Source organism: Pezoporus wallicus, unplaced genomic scaffold (genome assembly GCF_028554395.1).
Source record: "Pezoporus wallicus isolate ANWC-B61680 ecotype Strahan unplaced genomic scaffold, APGP_CSIRO_Pwel_v1 contig_7820, whole genome shotgun sequence".
NCBI lineage: Eukaryota > Metazoa > Chordata > Aves > Psittaciformes > Psittacidae > Pezoporus > Pezoporus wallicus.
The window spans coordinates 351806-370857 of NW_026641900.1; the positions used below are offsets into that span (position 1 = coordinate 351806).

The following is a 19052-nucleotide window of genomic DNA, read 5'->3' on the forward strand; positions in this document are numbered from 1 at the left end:
TATAGCTCGTGTCTGCTGCTTTTACTCTTGAAAAGTAGAGTTAAGAAGGCATTTATTTGGTAGATCATCTGGGTGAAGTGATCTAAATGGATATAAATATGTGGGAAAACCATCTTTTCTGAAAACAACTGTATTCTGCTTGAAGCTTTCCAGTGTAATACTGCACCTGAGAACTCACCCATCTGCCAGACCCCACTCTTTGATCTCCAAAAGGCAAGGATATTAAAGACACTAAGACTCTCAAGTTACGTGAAATGACATCAGGTAGGGGAAGTTGTGAGAGGTTTCCTGCCAGGAGAGATTGCCATGAGCATAACTTGCGCTAAACTCAAAAAAAATATATTTGGGAAAAGATGTTTAGAAATACCCTCCTCACAGGGTAATCTTCAGAGCTTCCAGTTTCTGAGAAACTAAATTGCCTTGGAGATTGAAATCTGTAGGAAACTGAATTTTAGTTTCAGTCTTCACAGATAAGCTTGTTTTTAAGAAAAACATTTTTACAATAAAGGAAAATTCCCAAAAGCAAACTGAACACAAGGCAAATATGGCAATATTCCTCTTTGTTAAATTAGCTGATGCTGAGTGATTAGTAATATTGTTCAACTCAGCTGTTAACTCTTAGCTGATTTCCTAGTGCTTAATACTCAGATAATTTCAGAGATTTATGCATGAACTGAGAGTTAGACATAAATGTGGTACTGACACAGGCATTGTATAGGCATATATTTAACATGAAATATTCTGAATCCAGGCTTCAGCAACATCTTTAAGCATATTGAAGTTGAAGGGGTTACTCACATTCCTACAGATCCCTGCAGCCTCGAGCATCAAGCTGAATTATGGTGTAGGGAGGGATCAGTATGATTCTTATCTCTGCATTTGCCGAGTGGGTTGAACCACTCCATTCTGGTAGTGTTGAAAGGAGCCTCAATCAGTTAGCTACATCTCTACTGCATCTGGCTTGGCAACCAGTCAAGGAGAACAACAGTGCTCATTTCCTATTCATGTATTATGCACAATTTGCTTTGAATACCTTGTTTATTCTAACACGAAGGCTGTATTTTCATTTCATTTTGGTACTACATTAGTGGGAAGCATGAGAATTGGGGACACTACTCAGATATCAAGCTGCAGATCAATAGACAGAAACTTTTTTAATGGCTTTGAAAAGCCTGCATTGATAAAGCTATATCCATTATTCTTCTCTATGCTACTGGGGCAGAAATAATAAATACTTTAAGAATCTCAGAATAGATAGAAGTAGTAATATTGACTAAGCAGAAACTGTTTGCCAGGAGATTAGGCTTTAGTTGGTAGGATTTAAATATGCCTGGCATGTCAAAGCAATGTGACAAGCCAGTGTTTTCATAATATTCTACATCTACCTCATAACTTGTTGTGAAAAGATGATGACTGTTGCCAGCTTGCTTTGTTCTTATTAATATTTTTTGAAGATAAGAAAGTGAAATGACTCCATTTCAGGAATGAAGTAATTTCTTTGTGCCAAAATACTGACAGGAGCTCTTGGTGCAGGAAGATAAATTAAAGTTCTGACTCCTGCATCGCAAAAGAGGTCAACATTGCTTGAGAGAAGCTTTACTGTTCCAGCTGGTGTTACCTCTTTTAACACTGCAGATGTGAATGTCAAGTGAATTTTTTACGTGTATTTCCATAACATGAAATGGAAAAGACTGTTGATCTCAGGCACTTTGAAGCTCTGATTTTAAAAGTCAGAAATAATTTTAGGAACAGGAAGGTCAGAAGAATCAGTGAGTGGAACATGGAGCTTGTTCAATATTGTAATGTCAGCTGCATACATTAGTTGTTGTCCACTGGGGTATTTGCCTTGTTGTCTTTGCCACTGATTATTCCAGCTCCCTCAAAACCACACTTGCAATGCCTTCCCCTCCCTTCATGTAGATGGTGTTTGAAACCCTAGTGAATAGCTCTCTATCCACCTCCATTCTTATCCAAAAAGCAGCCTTTCCTATGGGTCCAAAATATCAAAACTCCCACCCAGGGTTTACCCAGCACAGCAGTGGGAGTAGCCTCGCTCCAGCACACCTCATGTGGACCAGCCTTCTCCTAAGCTATCCTGTTACGGACACTTCTGTCTGCTCTTGTTTTATTTCCTTGTTCTGAGCATCCATGTCCTTATTCTGGTTCTTTCTCTGCTACAGCAAATACATTTGTTTTCTTACTAGGAAAAGACCCTTTGCTCTTTAGTTGAGCTCTTCCTATTAGGACCCATCTTCTATTACCATGATGGTGTATGTATTACTTGTGTCCCTGCTCTGGCAGCAAGCCCAGCCCTTGTGCCCTCTGTGCCAGACGGACACATGGGATCATTTTCCGCCATTCTCTCTTCCAAAGCCCTTCTTATGACAGTTGCCCCCAGTATTCTGCTTGCTGATGATGATAGGCAGAAGGTGGACAGTGTCCATCTGTGGCTTCAGTTGTTCTTCTTCTCTTTGCCTGTACTACTGCTTTGTTGCCTACCTTTTATCATCCTCTGTATCCCAATCTGGGACTGGGAGCTCTTTGAGCAGGGACTGTCTATTTTCAGAGTCCTGTGAACACTGTAATGCTTGATCTGTGATTGGTGCTTCCAAACTGTGCTGTGAGGCTGTATCAACATGCCTTACATGATGGATAATATTGCTAGTACACGAAAGGAGTGACATGATAGTCACAATCAAGATAAAAAGTGAATTACAAGTGACTCACAGACAAACAGGAAAACCAGCCGCCAACACTTCAGAAGAGCCACTGCAAACTTTCACCTCCTCACCTTGCAACAATTCTTACATCACCTGTAGTTATGAGACAGTTCCTTTCCATCACTTTGCACAACTTATTCTAACTGTTTCAACTGAGAGCAGTGTTTCAAACAGGACAAGCTCCTGAGCAGACATGGCTGAGACCATGAACAGGAGTTCATTTACATGCAAAGAATGCATATTTACAATTGGGGTGTGCAGTCCTTTGTTTTCCAGTTTAAACAGATAGATACAAAACAGACGTCAAAGGAGTATGGGAAATCACATATGAAATAGTGGAAAAGTGCTGTAATTCCTACCATAGCTCACCAAAAAAAAAAAACAATAAAAAAAAAAAATCAACAGAAAGCATACGAATATATCTTACATACACAAAAATCACAACTCAGCTCTCTCGTAAACCGGGATTAGTAGCAGGACGCCATTACAGAAACAGCACATATTTTCCCTTGGGAAACTTAAATCCCCACAGATTTAGCCCATTCAAGGCCACAGAGAAACAATGTGCTGCTTATGCTCTTTTTTCCTTTCCTAGTTGCTGAGACCGATGTTCTACAAGCCAGGTTTCTGTACAGTTTTACATTTCATTTAAAAACTGCAAAGTTCTTGGACCAGCATCCTTTCCCCTTTCAGAAAAAAAAGCTAAATGCATTGCTTTCCACCTTTATGCTTTGTTATATTTCCCTAACTTGGTTAAACCAGACAAGATGAAGTAATTTTCACTTGCCAATGCAAGAGCGTAATTGATGGAGCAATAAATACCCTTATGAAGTACTTTAGAAGGGGTTTAGTAGAAAAACACAAAAGATTAACTTTAAAATAGTTTAATTTAAACAGTTCCATGACAACAACTGGGGAAATGTGGATGAATGTTCAGACTGGAAGATAAGATTCAGTGAAATCAATGAGCTGTAGCTGCTGCATCTGATTCAGACCCTACTACAGCTAGCAACATCTTTTCAGATGGGAGGCAGACTGAGCCCTGAGGTAAGCAGCCATCCATCTGTCTTATGGCAAACTGCAGCTGGACATTAGGTGACAACTGAATTCTTCACCACTCAACTTGCATTTTCTTATTTGTCATTTTAATAGTAACCCATTCCATACACTACCTGTGATTGCCAACTGTGTAACAAAGAAGGTCATTCGAGATTTCCGCTTCCTCCTCCAGGTAGAGAAGAGCACAATGGCATTCCCAGCAATAGTGACAATAAAGAGAATCCAAAGAGTCACCAGCTGCTCCGTCTGCATTGAAGAGAAGGGAAAGAAAAGTGTATTGGTAGGTGACTTGGGTTGAGCCACTAAGTTATCCTAGGACAAATGAGATGAGAATGGAAAAGAGGAGTGAAATGCGAATTTTGCCAATAGATTGCATTTAGTTTAAAAGATATCCTTTTTCTTTCAGCAAATTCTTAACATGCTTCACTGCTGGTGATATTCATTCCACTTTGATTGCAGTGGCTATATATTACTTCTATCTCCACAAACCCACTAGCAGTATCTGTGCTTGGCACATAACGCTAAAGTGAGATGCAGCCTTGTTTTCTCATGGTGCTCCAGCAAGCTGTGAAATAACCAGCTTCCTCACTCTGTAAGGAATATTGATAGATGGGCTCCTTTGGAGAAATGAGGGAAATAAATACTTCTTTCCTTCCCAGCTCCAGTGAGTCCGGGTCATTCACGAGCCCTATGAAATTCAAACATTCACTCCATGATCTAGATATGCACCAAGATTGAAAAGCAAGCATGACCCACTGTAAGGAAAATTGTATAGAGAGCAATACGTGATGACAAAACGTCCCCTAGTGGTACTGCCTACAATGAAAAGAAAGGAATTTGGAAAGCTATTTGTGCTCTCAAAGCATCAGGATCCTTAGGCTGCAAGAACAAGAGTGTATGTATCTGCATTTACTTGTGTTGTGACCACATGCCAAATCTTCTCCCTACTTTTGGCCTAACAAAACCCTTGCTACATGCAGGATAATCACTTTCCAGTGCCCACTCTGCAGGTTTCCCCCTCCATGCTAGTGTGAAGTTTACGTTTTCTCCATAGCAACCGGCCAGCTCTGAGCCTGGTGAACCTAGGGTCAGCTTGGAGAAAATATTCTTCATTTCTGTAAAATTCTCACTTATAAAACCCTGTCCCTTGTAAAGCTGTATGTAGCAGCATGGAACGTGTTTCTACTGCTCTTCTGTGAAGACAAGTAGAGAAGAGTGTATTTTTCACAGTAAGGGGTTTGAAGGATGTAAAGCAGAAAAACTCAGGAGGAAATAAAAATCTTTATGTATCCAGCAGCAATAATATATTCATTATTACTAGCACTGAAGAGAGAAAAAATACTTACCTGTCTCAGCAGAACTGATAGTTACTAAAGTTAAAAATTTCCATAAGGGACCCTTATCCCAGAACCAGCTGCTCCTGATCAGACCCCTGCGTGAGTGAAATATAGCGGAGCCTTCAGGCCCTGTTCTACCTTCTTGTGGCTTTCCAATGCTTCAGATGTATTGGTTGCCTGGACTCACATCCTAGAAACTGGGAAGAGTTTTGGATTATGTCAATGCAGTTGTTTGGGATCTTCCAGTTCCTGACACCAAACCCATAATGTGGGAGCTAGTGAAAAATGGAGAAGATGGGCAAGGGCTGCAGTTAAAGAGGGATCTCCACTGCTGGCCTTACAGAAGTGACCCCAGGGCATCATTATGAGGCTGTTGGTGAGACCCATGCCTACCTGACTGGGCTGATGATGGAGCAGAAAGAGGGGAGAGCACTCATTAAAAGTATTTGGCAGCCACTAACCCATAACTTTCTCATGTGTGAGAAAAGAGAAAATGGCTCAGCTGCGAGTGCAGGAAGGGAAGGTGAAATGGAGCGAAAGGAGGAGGAGCAAGGAATTCTTGCTCTACTATGGGCTTTAGTGCCTTCTCAGCTCTTAGCAGCATCCTGGCCAGCAGTCATGGTCCCTTCTCTGATGGGGAGCCACCTATGGGAACCAGCCTCAGCTTTGTTCCAGGTAGCCACACTACCCTGTGGGTTATGTGGGCATGCAGGGAAGACAAAACCTGGTGTATGAGCAATTCAAGGCTGCATTCTGTGCCTAAACCCAGAGATTAGTTTAAGCATGCAATGAAGGCTGTGTTTAGATTGTTTCACTTTTCCCAGCATGACAACTTTTGCCGGCATAATCTGCTGTTTGGGTCATGTCACCTAACTGCAAAGCTCTAAAGAAAGAGAACTGCTCTAAGTTGCCATCCCGTAGTCTAGATAATAACAGTGTCTCAGAGATGAGTCACCATTCGTCTCACCTGCCTTAGGATGTCCTGTCTCCACTGATTATAGAACGACCTAGATAAGACAACTTGTGTGGGCTGGATACTTAACCTTTAGACAAAAAAAAAACCCCAAACCTCCACCTTTTTTGAATGTCTGAAAATCTATTGAATTTCTTGGAAACAATTTCCCTATCAAATATGTGGCTGAGACATGTGGAGCTATTTTTATGGGGATGCTTTGCTTTGTACAGGAGTTGGAAGGAAATGTCTTTTTAGAAGGCAATTAAAAAACGTGATTTCACATCACTTTTGTCCTTGAAATCAGTGGCCTTTCCTCAGGGTTCAGGGTTTTTTTCTATTTCATAAAAAATCTTTAACATATGAAGACAACTGAGGAGCAGAACTTGTTCTCATCGTCTCTGGTGTAAAATCAGGAGAGTATTTTCTTGAAGAAACTCTGTATTCCTGTATTATACTGATATGGGTACAAACAGAACAAGGATCTGATGCTCAAAACTTCTTACAGTTCCCACAGAAGAAATAACTTTGGAGCAACAGAGACTGTGCTAGAAGGGTGTTTCCCTAACATGGGGGCACAGCGTATACAGCCAGTTTAAATCCCCTCCTGCCAAGTTAAAAAGCAGCGCTGTACAGTTAAGCAATTTTAGTGCTAAGCCTCTATGGGAATATACAATCAAATCAGATTACAAAGGTAACTGAAAAGATGCAAAAGATGAATATAGGAGAGGTAAGTTTTAAAGGCCATAGATAAAAGAACAAAGCCAAAGTTTTTATTAATCTATTTGTGGTCATTGCCATTTAGAGAGAAAAGCAAAAGAGCTCATTCCTGGGGATTAAGGAGTTATAATAACAGGCCACTTAAATCACTGCAGCCTCTCTCAGTCTGTGTTAGCTTGCAGAATGAAAACTTCTGTAGCTATGAAAGGGATATCTACTGTGATAAAGGCCTTCACAGAGGCTACAATTAGAATTCAAAATTATCTTGACGAATTGGAAACATGCACTGAAAAACCCCCCAAGGTACTGTTCAACAAAGGACAAGTGCAGGATTCTACAGAGCAGTGGGTGTAATCATACAGAGTTAGACGAGCCTTCCAAACATGCCCCCTGCATGCAGCACGCATGATGCCCCACAAGTGGAACCTGATTTAATAATGTCACCCTACCATGGGAGTGACAACTACCCTCATGAGATAGATTGACAGCTGTCTCGTGTGCCTCTGCTCTAATCCTTCCACTGTATTCAGCCTCTCTACTACACCCACTCCTGGGCTCAGTGCTTCAAGAGACACAGAGCGATAAGTTGACAGCAGTCTAGAGGATATATCCAGGAGACTGAATTAACTGACTGAATTAAGCTGCTTAATCTAGCAAAAAGCAGACTGCAGGAAAATATGAACTTGAAGACACAAAAAGACTGTGTAAAAAGAAGAATAGTCTCTTCTTCAGATCCACTGCAGACTGACCAAAAATCAGTAACCAAAAGCACAGCACAGAATTCTGGTTGATCATCTGAAGTTATACTATATACATATACATTATATATATACATATTGATTCATTCAGTGAAAACTCCATCTGTGAAGGTCTTAAAAATAGTTACTAGATTAGACAGATAGCTGACTGATCCTTGAACTTCACTTCAGCTGCATGTTCTATAGTTTTCTTTTATTCAGCATCTCAAGGTAGCTTGACATAGAAGTGTTTCATGTCTTGTTTGTCCATCAAACAAAAATCCTTTTAGTAACAATCCTCAGCAAGGTGATTTACAAAAAACCCATTTTTTAGTAACATTGCACAGACATCTGAGGCATTTTGGATAAAAAGCAAACTAATAACATCTCCCAAACCCCTGCATAGAAGCTTTGAGCAAGGGCTACTTTTGCAATGGGCATTGCTAACTACATTACATAAGAATGCCATGAGAGAGACTAGTCTCATACACCAGTTCGTTTAGAATAGAAAAATTAAAGATGCTGGTGACTTAATTAAGGTTACAGAACAAATCAAAGTCAAAAGGATTTCTTTGGCTTGACTACAACCATTGCATGCATTGCTATTCCACAAGGCTGCTGCGTTTGGAGCATGGAAGTGCTTGACTTCTCGAGCACATACTCATGTTTTGCTAATTTGCTTTAAGATTAAAACTAGCTTTAGTCAATGAAGCAAGACTCTTCGTGGGTAAAATATAAGCCAGAAAACTTGTCTGATGAATGTGTACATTTTCCTTTGCTTGTAGAAGAAAGAGGCCTGTTATTTTGTCTATCAAAATTTCTGAATCCAGGCTAAGTCTAGCAAGAGGCTTTATATTTGTGACAATGATCATCCCTGAAAGCAGCTTTAATCAAGACCATAGTTATATCTTTCAGAGCCATTGGGTTGTATTCTGGGGCCACGATGCCATCCCTCCTTCCTGTTCTCCCCATACAGCTCCCTTGCTCACTCATTTCTTACATTATGTATCCCCTCTGTTGGGGGCATCAGCTGCAGCTGTGGAATGGGATTATAACAGATAGCCCACCCCTTTAGAGGTGCTTTTGCTCAGGTTTTCAGGTGCAGAAGCCTTTGCCTGGTATCAGAGCAGTTGCTAATAGGAATTGAGCCTGATTCAAAGTGCATAAATACTAGTTCAGCTCCAGGTTTATCTCTGGGACTGATGCTTTCCCATTTCAATGGCACCAGCCATGTCAGATTGATAGCTTTCATACCTCCTGCACAGATGCTGACTTACTGAGGTACTTTCTCACACTGGCTGTGTTATCCTCCCAGCACATGGCTACAGGTCATTCTAGGATGCATTGCCACATGAGGCCTTCACATCGTGTCAGAGGTGCTGGCAACAGTCACTTCCCCATGGGTCTTTATGGTTGGAAGAAAGGCACAGCTGGAAGGGACTCCAGCTGACGTTTTCTATTCTGCTGAACTTGAGATGCAGTTTTGCCTGAGCTTTTGTATGTAATGCTATTGCACCTGTAGTTGTGGTGGATACATTTTTCATGGTGTACCTTTCTACTTTTTACTTGAACATTTTCAACTTGAAGAGATAATATTAGGTCACTCAATGGTCCATGCATAATTATATGGATAGCTCTTTCGAAACTGTCAAATGCTGGTTTAATCATGAAAAGAGGTAAAATGGTTAAGTATAGCTAATCTGTACAATTAAAACATCTCAAAAAAATGGAGACATTCATCCTTACTAGGCATATTTATGTAGGAGAGGCAGACAGACACAAACCCTGAGGCTGTGTGGACCATGGAGTCAGAAGTTTGAGGGTTGCTAGTATAATACCACCCGAATCAGTTGGCTCAGAGCTGCCGGGCTGTCACGCAGCCAGATCACTTCTGTGTTGCATTTAAACTACTAGATGAAGCCAGCCTAGCCAACACTGCAGCAGCAGTGTCACACGGAGATCAGCTATTACATTCTCAGCACAGCATCTTAGGAATAGCAACAGTCATTACATTGCAGAGGCTGTGTTCAGGAGTTCCTGACACCTTATTTGTGTAGATGTAATTCTTCTCCTCTCCCCCCCACTGAAAGACTGCAAAGTTACTTATGAATTATTTGATATGCCTATTTTTCTAAAAGGTATGATTGCATTTGCAGAGATTACTCCAGAAATTTGATAGTGCCCATTATTATTTTTCTACTGTGTATTCAATGATGGGATTCTTTCTGAGGTTTGCTTGAAAATCAGAATAAGCAATAGCATGGGTAAATGCTTTCCAGGAGGTAAAGAGGCTCCTGCATTTGGATGAACATCAGATTCTGACTTAAACAGGCTCTGAGGGCACCTGGAGCCAAATCCTTGATACCTGGCAGTCTTATAAAACAAGTCTATGCAAACCTTGTCTCCACAAGCTGGTCTCCTCAGCCCTTTGCTGGAGATGGTAAGCCCTGACCTTTGTCAAGAGCATTAGGCTCCACGGATAAGCAGCACATGCGCTTTGATTTGTGCTTACTCTGGCATACCTAAGCAGTCCTGTTTAGTATCTAAGCTATGTGGGCTAAAACATGCAGGTGTAAGCAGTGCTACCAATGTGGTACTGGCAAACTATCCTTCCTGAAACATGGGAATTCAGATTATACATATGAAACCAGTTGTGGTGGATTCAATTGGTTTGTTCCTTCTGAGCAACTGATGTTCCTTTCCTTTCTAAGGAAATATTCCTTCTAAGAGCTCTAGCACTTCAGCATCACTACTGTGGTGATGCTGCATGGCACAGGGACCAGGGTTTCTGCATCCAGAGGAAGGGGGATGTCAACATGTAGACAAGTGGCTGGGATTCCCACCTGGCAGGGGAGAGATGGGGTTCCCAAACAACTTTGAGTGTAAACTACAAAACCTTTGTGTCCTGCTGCACAGGTGAGGGCTCAGCTCCACACATCAGAAAACACAATGAGAAAATGTACTGGATGACAGCAGTCAGCCCTCTCTCCTGGGAGGCAGGAGATGATGGTGAGAACAGTACCACCAAGAAAGAAACAGTGGCTGTAACTTTTCTCCTTTGAGCACTCCAGCCTTTACTCTGTTGCATAAAAGTAGGACATTCCATTTCTCAGCACACCCCTTAAAAAAAGATATGACTTCCACTCAATCCCCTCTGAGGGGAGCACATGCTCCTACCATTGGGGAAGCTTTGGGTCTGTTGGGGGCCTGGCAAGTGGAGATGCCTCCTTCAGGCCTGATGAAGCTTCCCAACCCTGTGGCCAACCAGCACAAACCTATTCTGAGATTTTAACTTCTCTCCAGGCAGGTTTCTGGTCTGCACTTTGTCAGATTTGTAGAGTTAAGAAGGTCCTAAAGCAGAGGAAGGCCACATGTGTTCAGAGGATCTCTGTTCTTTTCAGGTTACTGTTTTTGGCAGATGGTAGTTGACACTCTTCTTAAAGCCCTTTTACACATAGACTAAATTCTTACGGAAGAGGTTGTAAAGGGATGCAATGAACTCTCCTTTGGCCTGGAAGGTTGGAGCTGTAGTTAATACCCCTTTGCACATCTGTTCTGAATTTGGTGCTGACTCAGCCAACAGGACTTCTTGTGGTTTAAGACAGTGACCTACCTGGATGCCTCATGTACAGGCACCCGGAAAGAAATACGGTAGGTTTCAGGGAGCATTTGCCATAACACAGCTGCAAGACATGAATATATATGATGTGTATAAGGAAGATGGGGATGAGGCAGTGCCTTTGCCATGCACCAGCTCCTCTTCCATACTCAGTGATGTGTGGATGCACCCAGTCCTGCCCCAAAGGCTGCAACTCTTCATGCCAAGAGCCAGCCTAGCTCGCACACATGGCTGTGTCCCCAAAGCAGACTTACAGGTGAAGACTCAGTGAGCAGCTGGCCAAGGAGCTCTGGTAATGACTATCAGAAGGGAATTGTGCAATCTTCCAAGTGGATGAAATGCTCCATCTCCCAGCCAAAATTAATAAAGAGAAGAAATCAAACTGAACGGACAAAATGCTTTCTAATCTGAAGCAGTGCGGATTTAGTTGTTAAGCTATGAACAGGAGTAGACAGAAAAATGCTTCTGAGAGAGGAAGCAGAGAAGCACTCACAGTGTGGGAAAGCTCATCCGGTTCCAACCCCCTGCCACGGGCAGGGACACCTTCCACTAGAGCAGCTTGCTCCAAGCCCCTGTGTCCAACCTGGCCTTGAACACTGCCAGTGATGGGGCAGCCACAGCTTCTCTGGGCACCCTGTGCCAGCACCTCAACACCCTCACAGGGAAGAAATTCTTCCCTATATGTGTCCTGTCTTATTTCTTCCTTGTGTCTTTCTGAAGCATGGGAGGAGAAGAAGAAACAGTGCATGCTCCCATAGTTCAAGCAGTGCGAGATACACACTGTGTAGCTGTCATTGGGAAAAATTGTTAGTCATTAACACAGGAACTGCTCCAGATACCGGGTGAGCATCACTCCCTTGTTGTCACTTAGCAGCTTGAATCATGTTTTCCTACGACAGCTTTGGTAAGACAGGTCACAAGCAGAAATATCTTGTATGTCCTGCCTGCTTCCTGACAAGCAGGCACTGGGGTCAACCTTTGCTGTGGCCATTCACCCAGCCTGCCTTTACTGTCAACCATGGACTACAGTATGTTTGAAAATCCCAGTAAAAGACCAAAACCCCCTTTTGTAGCTACATTTTGAGCACTGAGCTCTGGTTTTTAACCCATTCAGCCTATTCCAAGTTGAAACTTTTATTACTTTAGCTGCTTAACCAGATCCTTGTGAAGAAGAAGGAGATGTTCCTTGGCTCACTGGAGGTTGCAAGGAAACAGACACAATGTGGGCAGCGCTGGTGGAGGACAGCCAACTGAGTCAGCAGGTATGAGCAGCACCTTCTACACGTGAAGCTTTTACAGAGCGCTGAGATTGCTGGCAGGGAGCCCTGTCTTCCCTGCACCACCACCATCAGAGCAGGTGCTTTTTCCCTGCTTTCCTGCAGCAGCACCAGCTGTCACTTGTCTCCAGAGTCAAAATATTGCCATGCCTATTAACAGCTAGTAATTGATGTGAAATCAGTGAACCTCCTCGCAAAGTTCATGCTATGTGTGCCAGAGATAGATAGATTTCCGACAGAGGAGTCCAAGCCTAATGAGAAGCTCTCAGCTAGCAAAATCAAGTTTCCTTTAGCAATGGATGAGCATGCATGATTATCCATGGTTTCCTAATTATTGTAATTTACTCAATCTCCCTTATTAAGGAGCATTTTTCTGCCTGGGGACTTTCTAATCAGAATTAATTGTCACTTTTACCATTATAAAATACTGCTCCCATGACATTGTTCAGTTTCACAGCACTAAACTTTGGAAAGAACAAAAGAGATAAAGTTGTTAAAAATATTTTGCTTGTCATTTCTGATTTTTATCAATCAAGAGCATTTGAGGAGTCTAACATGGAGAGGAAAAAAAGAGGGGGAAAAAGGAATTTTCATCCTTGAAATCCTAGATAAGAAAATACTGTCTTATCAAGGAAAAAATGTATCAGTGATATGTTAAAAGAGGCCCCCATTAATTAATTGTAGAGCTACTGCTGAAGTTTTTCCTCAACAGGTATGGAAACTTGTTGTAATTCCTGCATTGTGTCAGAGCCTGAACAATCTCACAGAAATCAAAACTACTTCTGAACATACACCCTTTTACCTAACATATTGTCAAATGAGCTAAGTGCCTGTATCTTTCCAGTTGGAAGTGATGTCTTTGGGCCTGAGCTCCAGAACGAATGGCAGGGTACAGCTTGTCAGACTTTGTAGTAACTTCAACTTAACTTGCACAATGTGGCACAACAGTAAAGTGACTCATGGCACACAGCATGAACAATTTAATTAATTAATAATTTCCTAATTCATTGCTTAATAGAATTGACAACAGGCACAGGAATCTGAAAGAAAGATGAATTTCAGCACCTCTTTTCCCTATATTCCCATATTGCAGGGGGTGATGTTTGTTTTCGGAGATGAGTGAATACACTTCCCATGTCATTCAACAGCATTCACTACTAAATGATTCATCTAGTGCATTCTTAGCAGCAGCATTACAGAGACTCTGCATCCCCTGCTCAAGTTAAAAACAAACAAACCAATTAATTAGAGCTTGTCCTCTGTGATTAAAAAGCCCCCAAACCAACACAAACCCCTCTCACCTGTGTAGTGTTTGTTGCAGCTGGAAAATGGAAAAGAAATCCCTTATGTCAAGATGATGGCTATAAGAAATGACATAAAGGATGTGTCAAACTAAGACAAGCTTTGATTAAAGATGCATGTATAGTTAAAACACCTCTACAGAAAAACAGCATCGTCCCCTCTTGGAAGGGGATGCAATTGACTGAGACCTGAAACTCTGAACTCCAATTCCTACAACTGTTTTGTTTTTCAATAAAAGCCTCACACATGCTGCCTGCTGTCTTTGCAGGGGGGAAAACACCAATATCTAGGCAAGAAAGTTCAATAATCTTAGTTGCCTCCCCGCAGGGGTGCTGAAAAAGCACTAGATCTGGTAACATGTGAGTAAAGTAATGCACACTTTAAAAGGATACCTTAAAAGAATAGTAAAAGGATCCCCACTCCTCTTCTGCCACCACTTCAGTGAAAGTCACCGTTTCAGTGCAGGTGACAAGGGTGAGATCCAGCCAGCCGGTGCTTCCCTGGGAGCTGCTGCTGGCTTCTGTGGAGCCGACCTCCATCACTGTGTTTTGTTCGAGATGTCTAGGTGCTTGTCTCCCTAAGAGTTAATGCAGCCAGGCTTCTCTCGTAAAGAGCAGCAACAAAACCAGCTTCTCACTGCTTCACCACTGGTTGCCAGAGGTGTCAGGCTTCAGTGCAGCTGAGTGATAGAGTTAAAAAAAAAAACAGAAAAGCCAAGCTGGCATTGTCCCTTTGAGCTTTCCTTCAGTACAACTCTGACGACAGCCCTCCACATGCTCCTACATGCTGCAGGAGCAGCAGCCAGTAAGAAACCAAGCACACACGGATCCAGCCATGTGTCTTATGGACTCTGGATTGCTTTGCATCCCAGGTTATCAGCTCTGGAGTCAGGCACACCTGGGGGAGCATGGACATCCTCCCTGCTTTAAGTTCAGGAGCCTGGCTATTCCACTAGCAACTTTGGTTACTTACCCTGGCTCAGCCCACTTTGATGTCGATTACCTGCAGGATTATGATATATCCATATACAAGCACCTGTGTTAGCAAAACCCTACTAGGCTTTTAGACTTCAGATATCACAGTTTCTAACAGTGTCTATCTGACTTGCAAAGGTGTCTTTACCAAGAAAAAATATCACAAATAGGCCTTCACACTTACCTTTGCAAAGAGAGGAACCTGGGGAACTACAGCCCAGTCGGTCTCACCTCAGTGTCTGGGAAGATCATGGAGCAGATCCTTCTGGAAACTATGCTAACACACATGGAAAATAAGAAGGTGCTTGGTGACAACCAGTACGGCTTCAACTAAAGGCAAACAGTGCCTGACAAATTTGGTGGCCTTCTATGACAGGGTTACAGCACTGGTGGATAAGGGAAGAGTGACTGATGTCATCTACCTGGGCTTGTCCAAAGCATTTCACACATATCCTGCACAACATTCTTGTCTCTAAGCTGGAGAGGCATGGATTTGATGGATAAGCAAATTGTTTGAATACCTCTGAAATTAATGGCAAAAAAAAAGACTTTAATGATTGAATCTAAAGAGCCTATAAAAGTCAAGATCAAATCCTAGCAATTCCTCTAGGAAGGGAGATCAATCAGCAATCCTCTAGGAAGGAATAGCTGATTGATTCTCACAGCTGACTGTTGTTTTCATCAGCCAGGATGTTGCAAAGTCTCCAAGAACTTTCAGTGGTGAAGAGATTGATACAGTTTTACAGAGAGAGAAATGGAGTCTTCTCGCTGCTTTAATATAAAATGCTCTCAAATTATTAGTCTAAGACTATTTTTTTCCTAATGTGTAATATGAGAAAATGTGTAATATTTGTCATGTGTAAAATACGTGTGATAAAATTTGATGCTGTTTTCTTAACCTTTTGGGATGTCTTTTTTTCAACTCACACTTTAGCATTGCACCAGAGCATAAGCATGCTTCAGAAGTAGGAAAGATTAAGCCATTTTAAGAATACTCTTTAAGCAAAAAGAGTGGGTTATTTGGAAGAGGAATGGAGAGGACTTGTTTTAGATGCCATTTCATTTGACATTCCCTTTATGTTGGTCTCAACAAATTTAATTTTCTTAAATAAAGCCTTACCAAAAGACCAGAAAACCTGAGACTGTAAATGGCTACAGTGAAAGCTGGAATGCAACAAAACTGATATCCTCCATGTGTCCTGCAACACACATCTTGTATCGCCCCACAGTGGCATGATTTTCCTGACTGACAAAAAGAGGAAACCATGTTCAACTGTAGAAACCAGAAGACTGATAGGATGAGACAGATGAAGGCAGGTATTCCTGGGAAAAAGGAGCAATGAGTCAAAGTCTTTGAAGATCAAGTACAAATACTGATTTTAACTATTTAAACATGAAATTCCTCATGCAGAGACTGGTCTTTCCTGCACAGCAGCTGTGAAACACAATAGATGGAGATGGGTCGTTTTGAACAGGACAGAGTGGACACTTCATGGCAGGCAGGGGTGCGCAATCACAGCCACATTGCTCTCCAAAACCCAGCAGCAGGAGTAGGAGGGACTGTGCAGGAATACATAGTCCCTTCTATGCTGTGCACTTCCTTATTTTATCTTCCCTGATAGAAAATGTCATGTGGCACTATTTGTTGTACATGATGATGATGATAATTTGCAAAAGTCAGCAAATCTAAATGCTTTGATGTGTCTAATTGTTTAAAAGATTAGGCACAAATGGACAGATGTGCTCAAGTCTGCATTATTTTTAACAGAGAATTTATAGCAGATTTCTCTTTGTTATTGGGGCAAAATTAGAAAAACAAAATGGATTTTTGCTGTTTGGAGTTTCCTGCACCCTGGAGTAGTTGAGCACAATCATATTCAGTAAAAAGAAGAAAGAATGCTATTGGACTGCAGGAAGAAAAAGAATGAGATATTCCTTACTTCTAAAAGACAGCAAGTTAATTGTTTTTCTGTTAAAATCCATGCTTATCCGAATTTATAAATGCTGGCTTAGGAAAAGGGATGTCAGTTTGTTCTTCCCAATGCATAGTCCTTCTCCCCAGGAGCTGAACATCTGGGGCAGAGCAGTGGAGCTCAGCTGCCAACTCTGGCAGCTCAGGACCACTGGAGAGCTCTGTTCCCGCATCCCCACTGAGCAAGGATGGAGCAGAAATTACACACTAATGACACAGTTCCTGCCGTCTCACGTAAGCTCATCTTCCTTCACTTACAAGCTGCTTAGCACACATGTTGTTTTCCTTCGGTGCTGTGCCTCTGGAGGGGCATGGATCTGCTCAGCATAGGTAGGAAATACACAGAGTGAAGTGCTGCCCCCAGAGCTGGAACCAACCAAGTCTGCAAGCGGCCCCAGAGCCTGGGCAGAAGGTTCGAAGAGTCACCTGGGTTTCTGATTCTTAGAGACCACAGCTGTGTGCAATGCAGGGTGCTCCATACATACCTTAGCTAGGATGTAACTATTCCCCCACCACATTTGTGCTCACATGCAGACATACTTCTTAGCCCCTCCAGGAGGAGACAACATCAAGTTTCTCAGTCTTCAAAGACTTGAAATAGCAATGTTCTTTTGTGAGATAAATATACAGTTACTAGATTCCCATTCTCCACCTTTCTGAATGAAGAGGCTGTACCTTAGGATTTGAAGAGTCAGAGAACACAGCAAGATTTCAGAAGCTGGTTTCAACCTCATTCCCAAGCTCTTTACTTCAGGATCTGTATCCCAAAGCAAGATAGAGAGGTGCCGCCTGGGAGCCTGGCACAGCGTGCTGACACTGCCAGCCTCAGCTGGTCCTTAGGAATGTGTGAATCTGCAAAGACTCAACCTGTGACTGTCTCAGCTGCACCACATGGGGTCATCTCATGCCACAGCCCGTTCCATTTGTTAGTTCTTCAAATTCCTGAATTCTGGAGTTAGAGGCTGGCAGCTGGAGCTCAGAAATGTGTGTTTGATTTTCACCCTGAATCAGAACAAACTCCATTTTGAAACATTGAAAGCATCACTGAATGAGATGACTGCTCTCTGCTGGGCTCCAGCCTTGATCTCTGACCCATTGCTGGCTATCCAGCTTTGAAACAGATCCCCAAACTGCCAGCAAATGACTTCTTCATCTTAATTAAAGTTTTGGATCAGATCTCTCTCAAAAATCTAGACTTCACCTATAGTAAAGCACCAGAATCAGAGAAAAGACAGAACATTTTTTTCATAGGAACGAGAAAATATGAGCGCGTTGTTTCTCTTCCATAGATAAGTTAAAAAGAAGGACTTTTTTCATATCTTTGCTGCTGTTTATAGTCAATTCAAATTGGTCCATTTTACAAAAAGGATACACAACAATTTATCTGTTTTTTGCCAAGAAACTCTTGCAGAAGAATAAGCAATCCTTAAGGAATTCTTTTTGAAAAGGAGCAAGCAGATGAAAACAAGTAGAGGAATGCTATTAAATATGAACATTGCCTTAGTGGAACTGTCAGAAACCCTGAAATTTCAAATCCCTTTGCTCTGCTCCCCTCAATAGAACCATCAAGAAAACCATGTACTTCAAGGGCCTGATTCTCCATTCATTCAGTCTGTTGCAGAGGAGGATTGCTTCCTGTTCAGTGACTGGAATTGCAAGTAGCTTTAGGGAATAAAGAGCCAAGCCCCATGAAATGAAACAGATGCCTGATAAACATACATTCCTATAAAACACTGAGGCAGTCAACATAGTCACTTGGAGTATTTCTGCTTTAAAGGAGCTGAGCAGGTGGCCAACATGCATGGCATCCATTAGGTCCTGGCAAGTAGTTACGCGTAGGGATGCCTGTAGATGGGCAGAATAAATTCACAGCTCACATCGGCACCAGAAAGATTTTCCCTTCAAAACTTTCCACTTCCAAATGCCAAGGCACCGTCTGCCCTTCTCAAAGAGCTGCAGCTGGAAAGGGAGAACAGCTCAGAAATTAAAGCTCTGCTGCCAAATGGGAAAGGTGGCTTCAGGTGAGCCCTGTCAGGCTCCCACCACATCTATCGGGCACACAGCCAGCCCACCCAGCTGCATTGCCCAGCAGACCATATGCCCATTAACAGGGCAACCACAGAGAACAAAACACCAGCCATATGGATGTCCTGTCCTCCTCCCTCTGCTTAAGGTCTCAGTTAACTACAGTGAACACTAACGCACACTGGGGGGGGGCTATGCAGACAGAGGTATTAGTTCCCATTTTATTTACAGCTTGCATCAGCAACTTGTTGTTCATTTATATAGACTTCTGAGCTACAAACCAGAGCCTCAGCAGCACCACAGCCCTGTTTCACACAGTACAGGAAAGTCACTGGAGGAAAACTGGGTTCAGTGTTTC

General features: G+C 42.3%; 1 protein-coding gene across 1 annotated transcript in view; it reads right to left on the bottom strand.

Annotated features, from left to right (window-relative positions):
• NPSR1 (neuropeptide S receptor 1) overlaps positions 1–14488 on the bottom strand; it is a 52498-nt gene extending 38010 nt beyond the window's left edge. Inside the window, exons 1-2 of the mRNA XM_057425754.1 lie at positions 14116–14488; positions 3893–4025 (exon numbers count right to left, since the gene is read on the bottom strand). Coding sequence (XP_057281737.1) covers positions 3893–4025; positions 14116–14262 — 280 coding nt within the window. The 5' untranslated portion in view covers positions 14263–14488. The remainder of the gene's footprint in view (positions 1–3892; positions 4026–14115) is intronic.
• Between the last annotated feature and the right edge of the window lie 4564 nt (positions 14489–19052).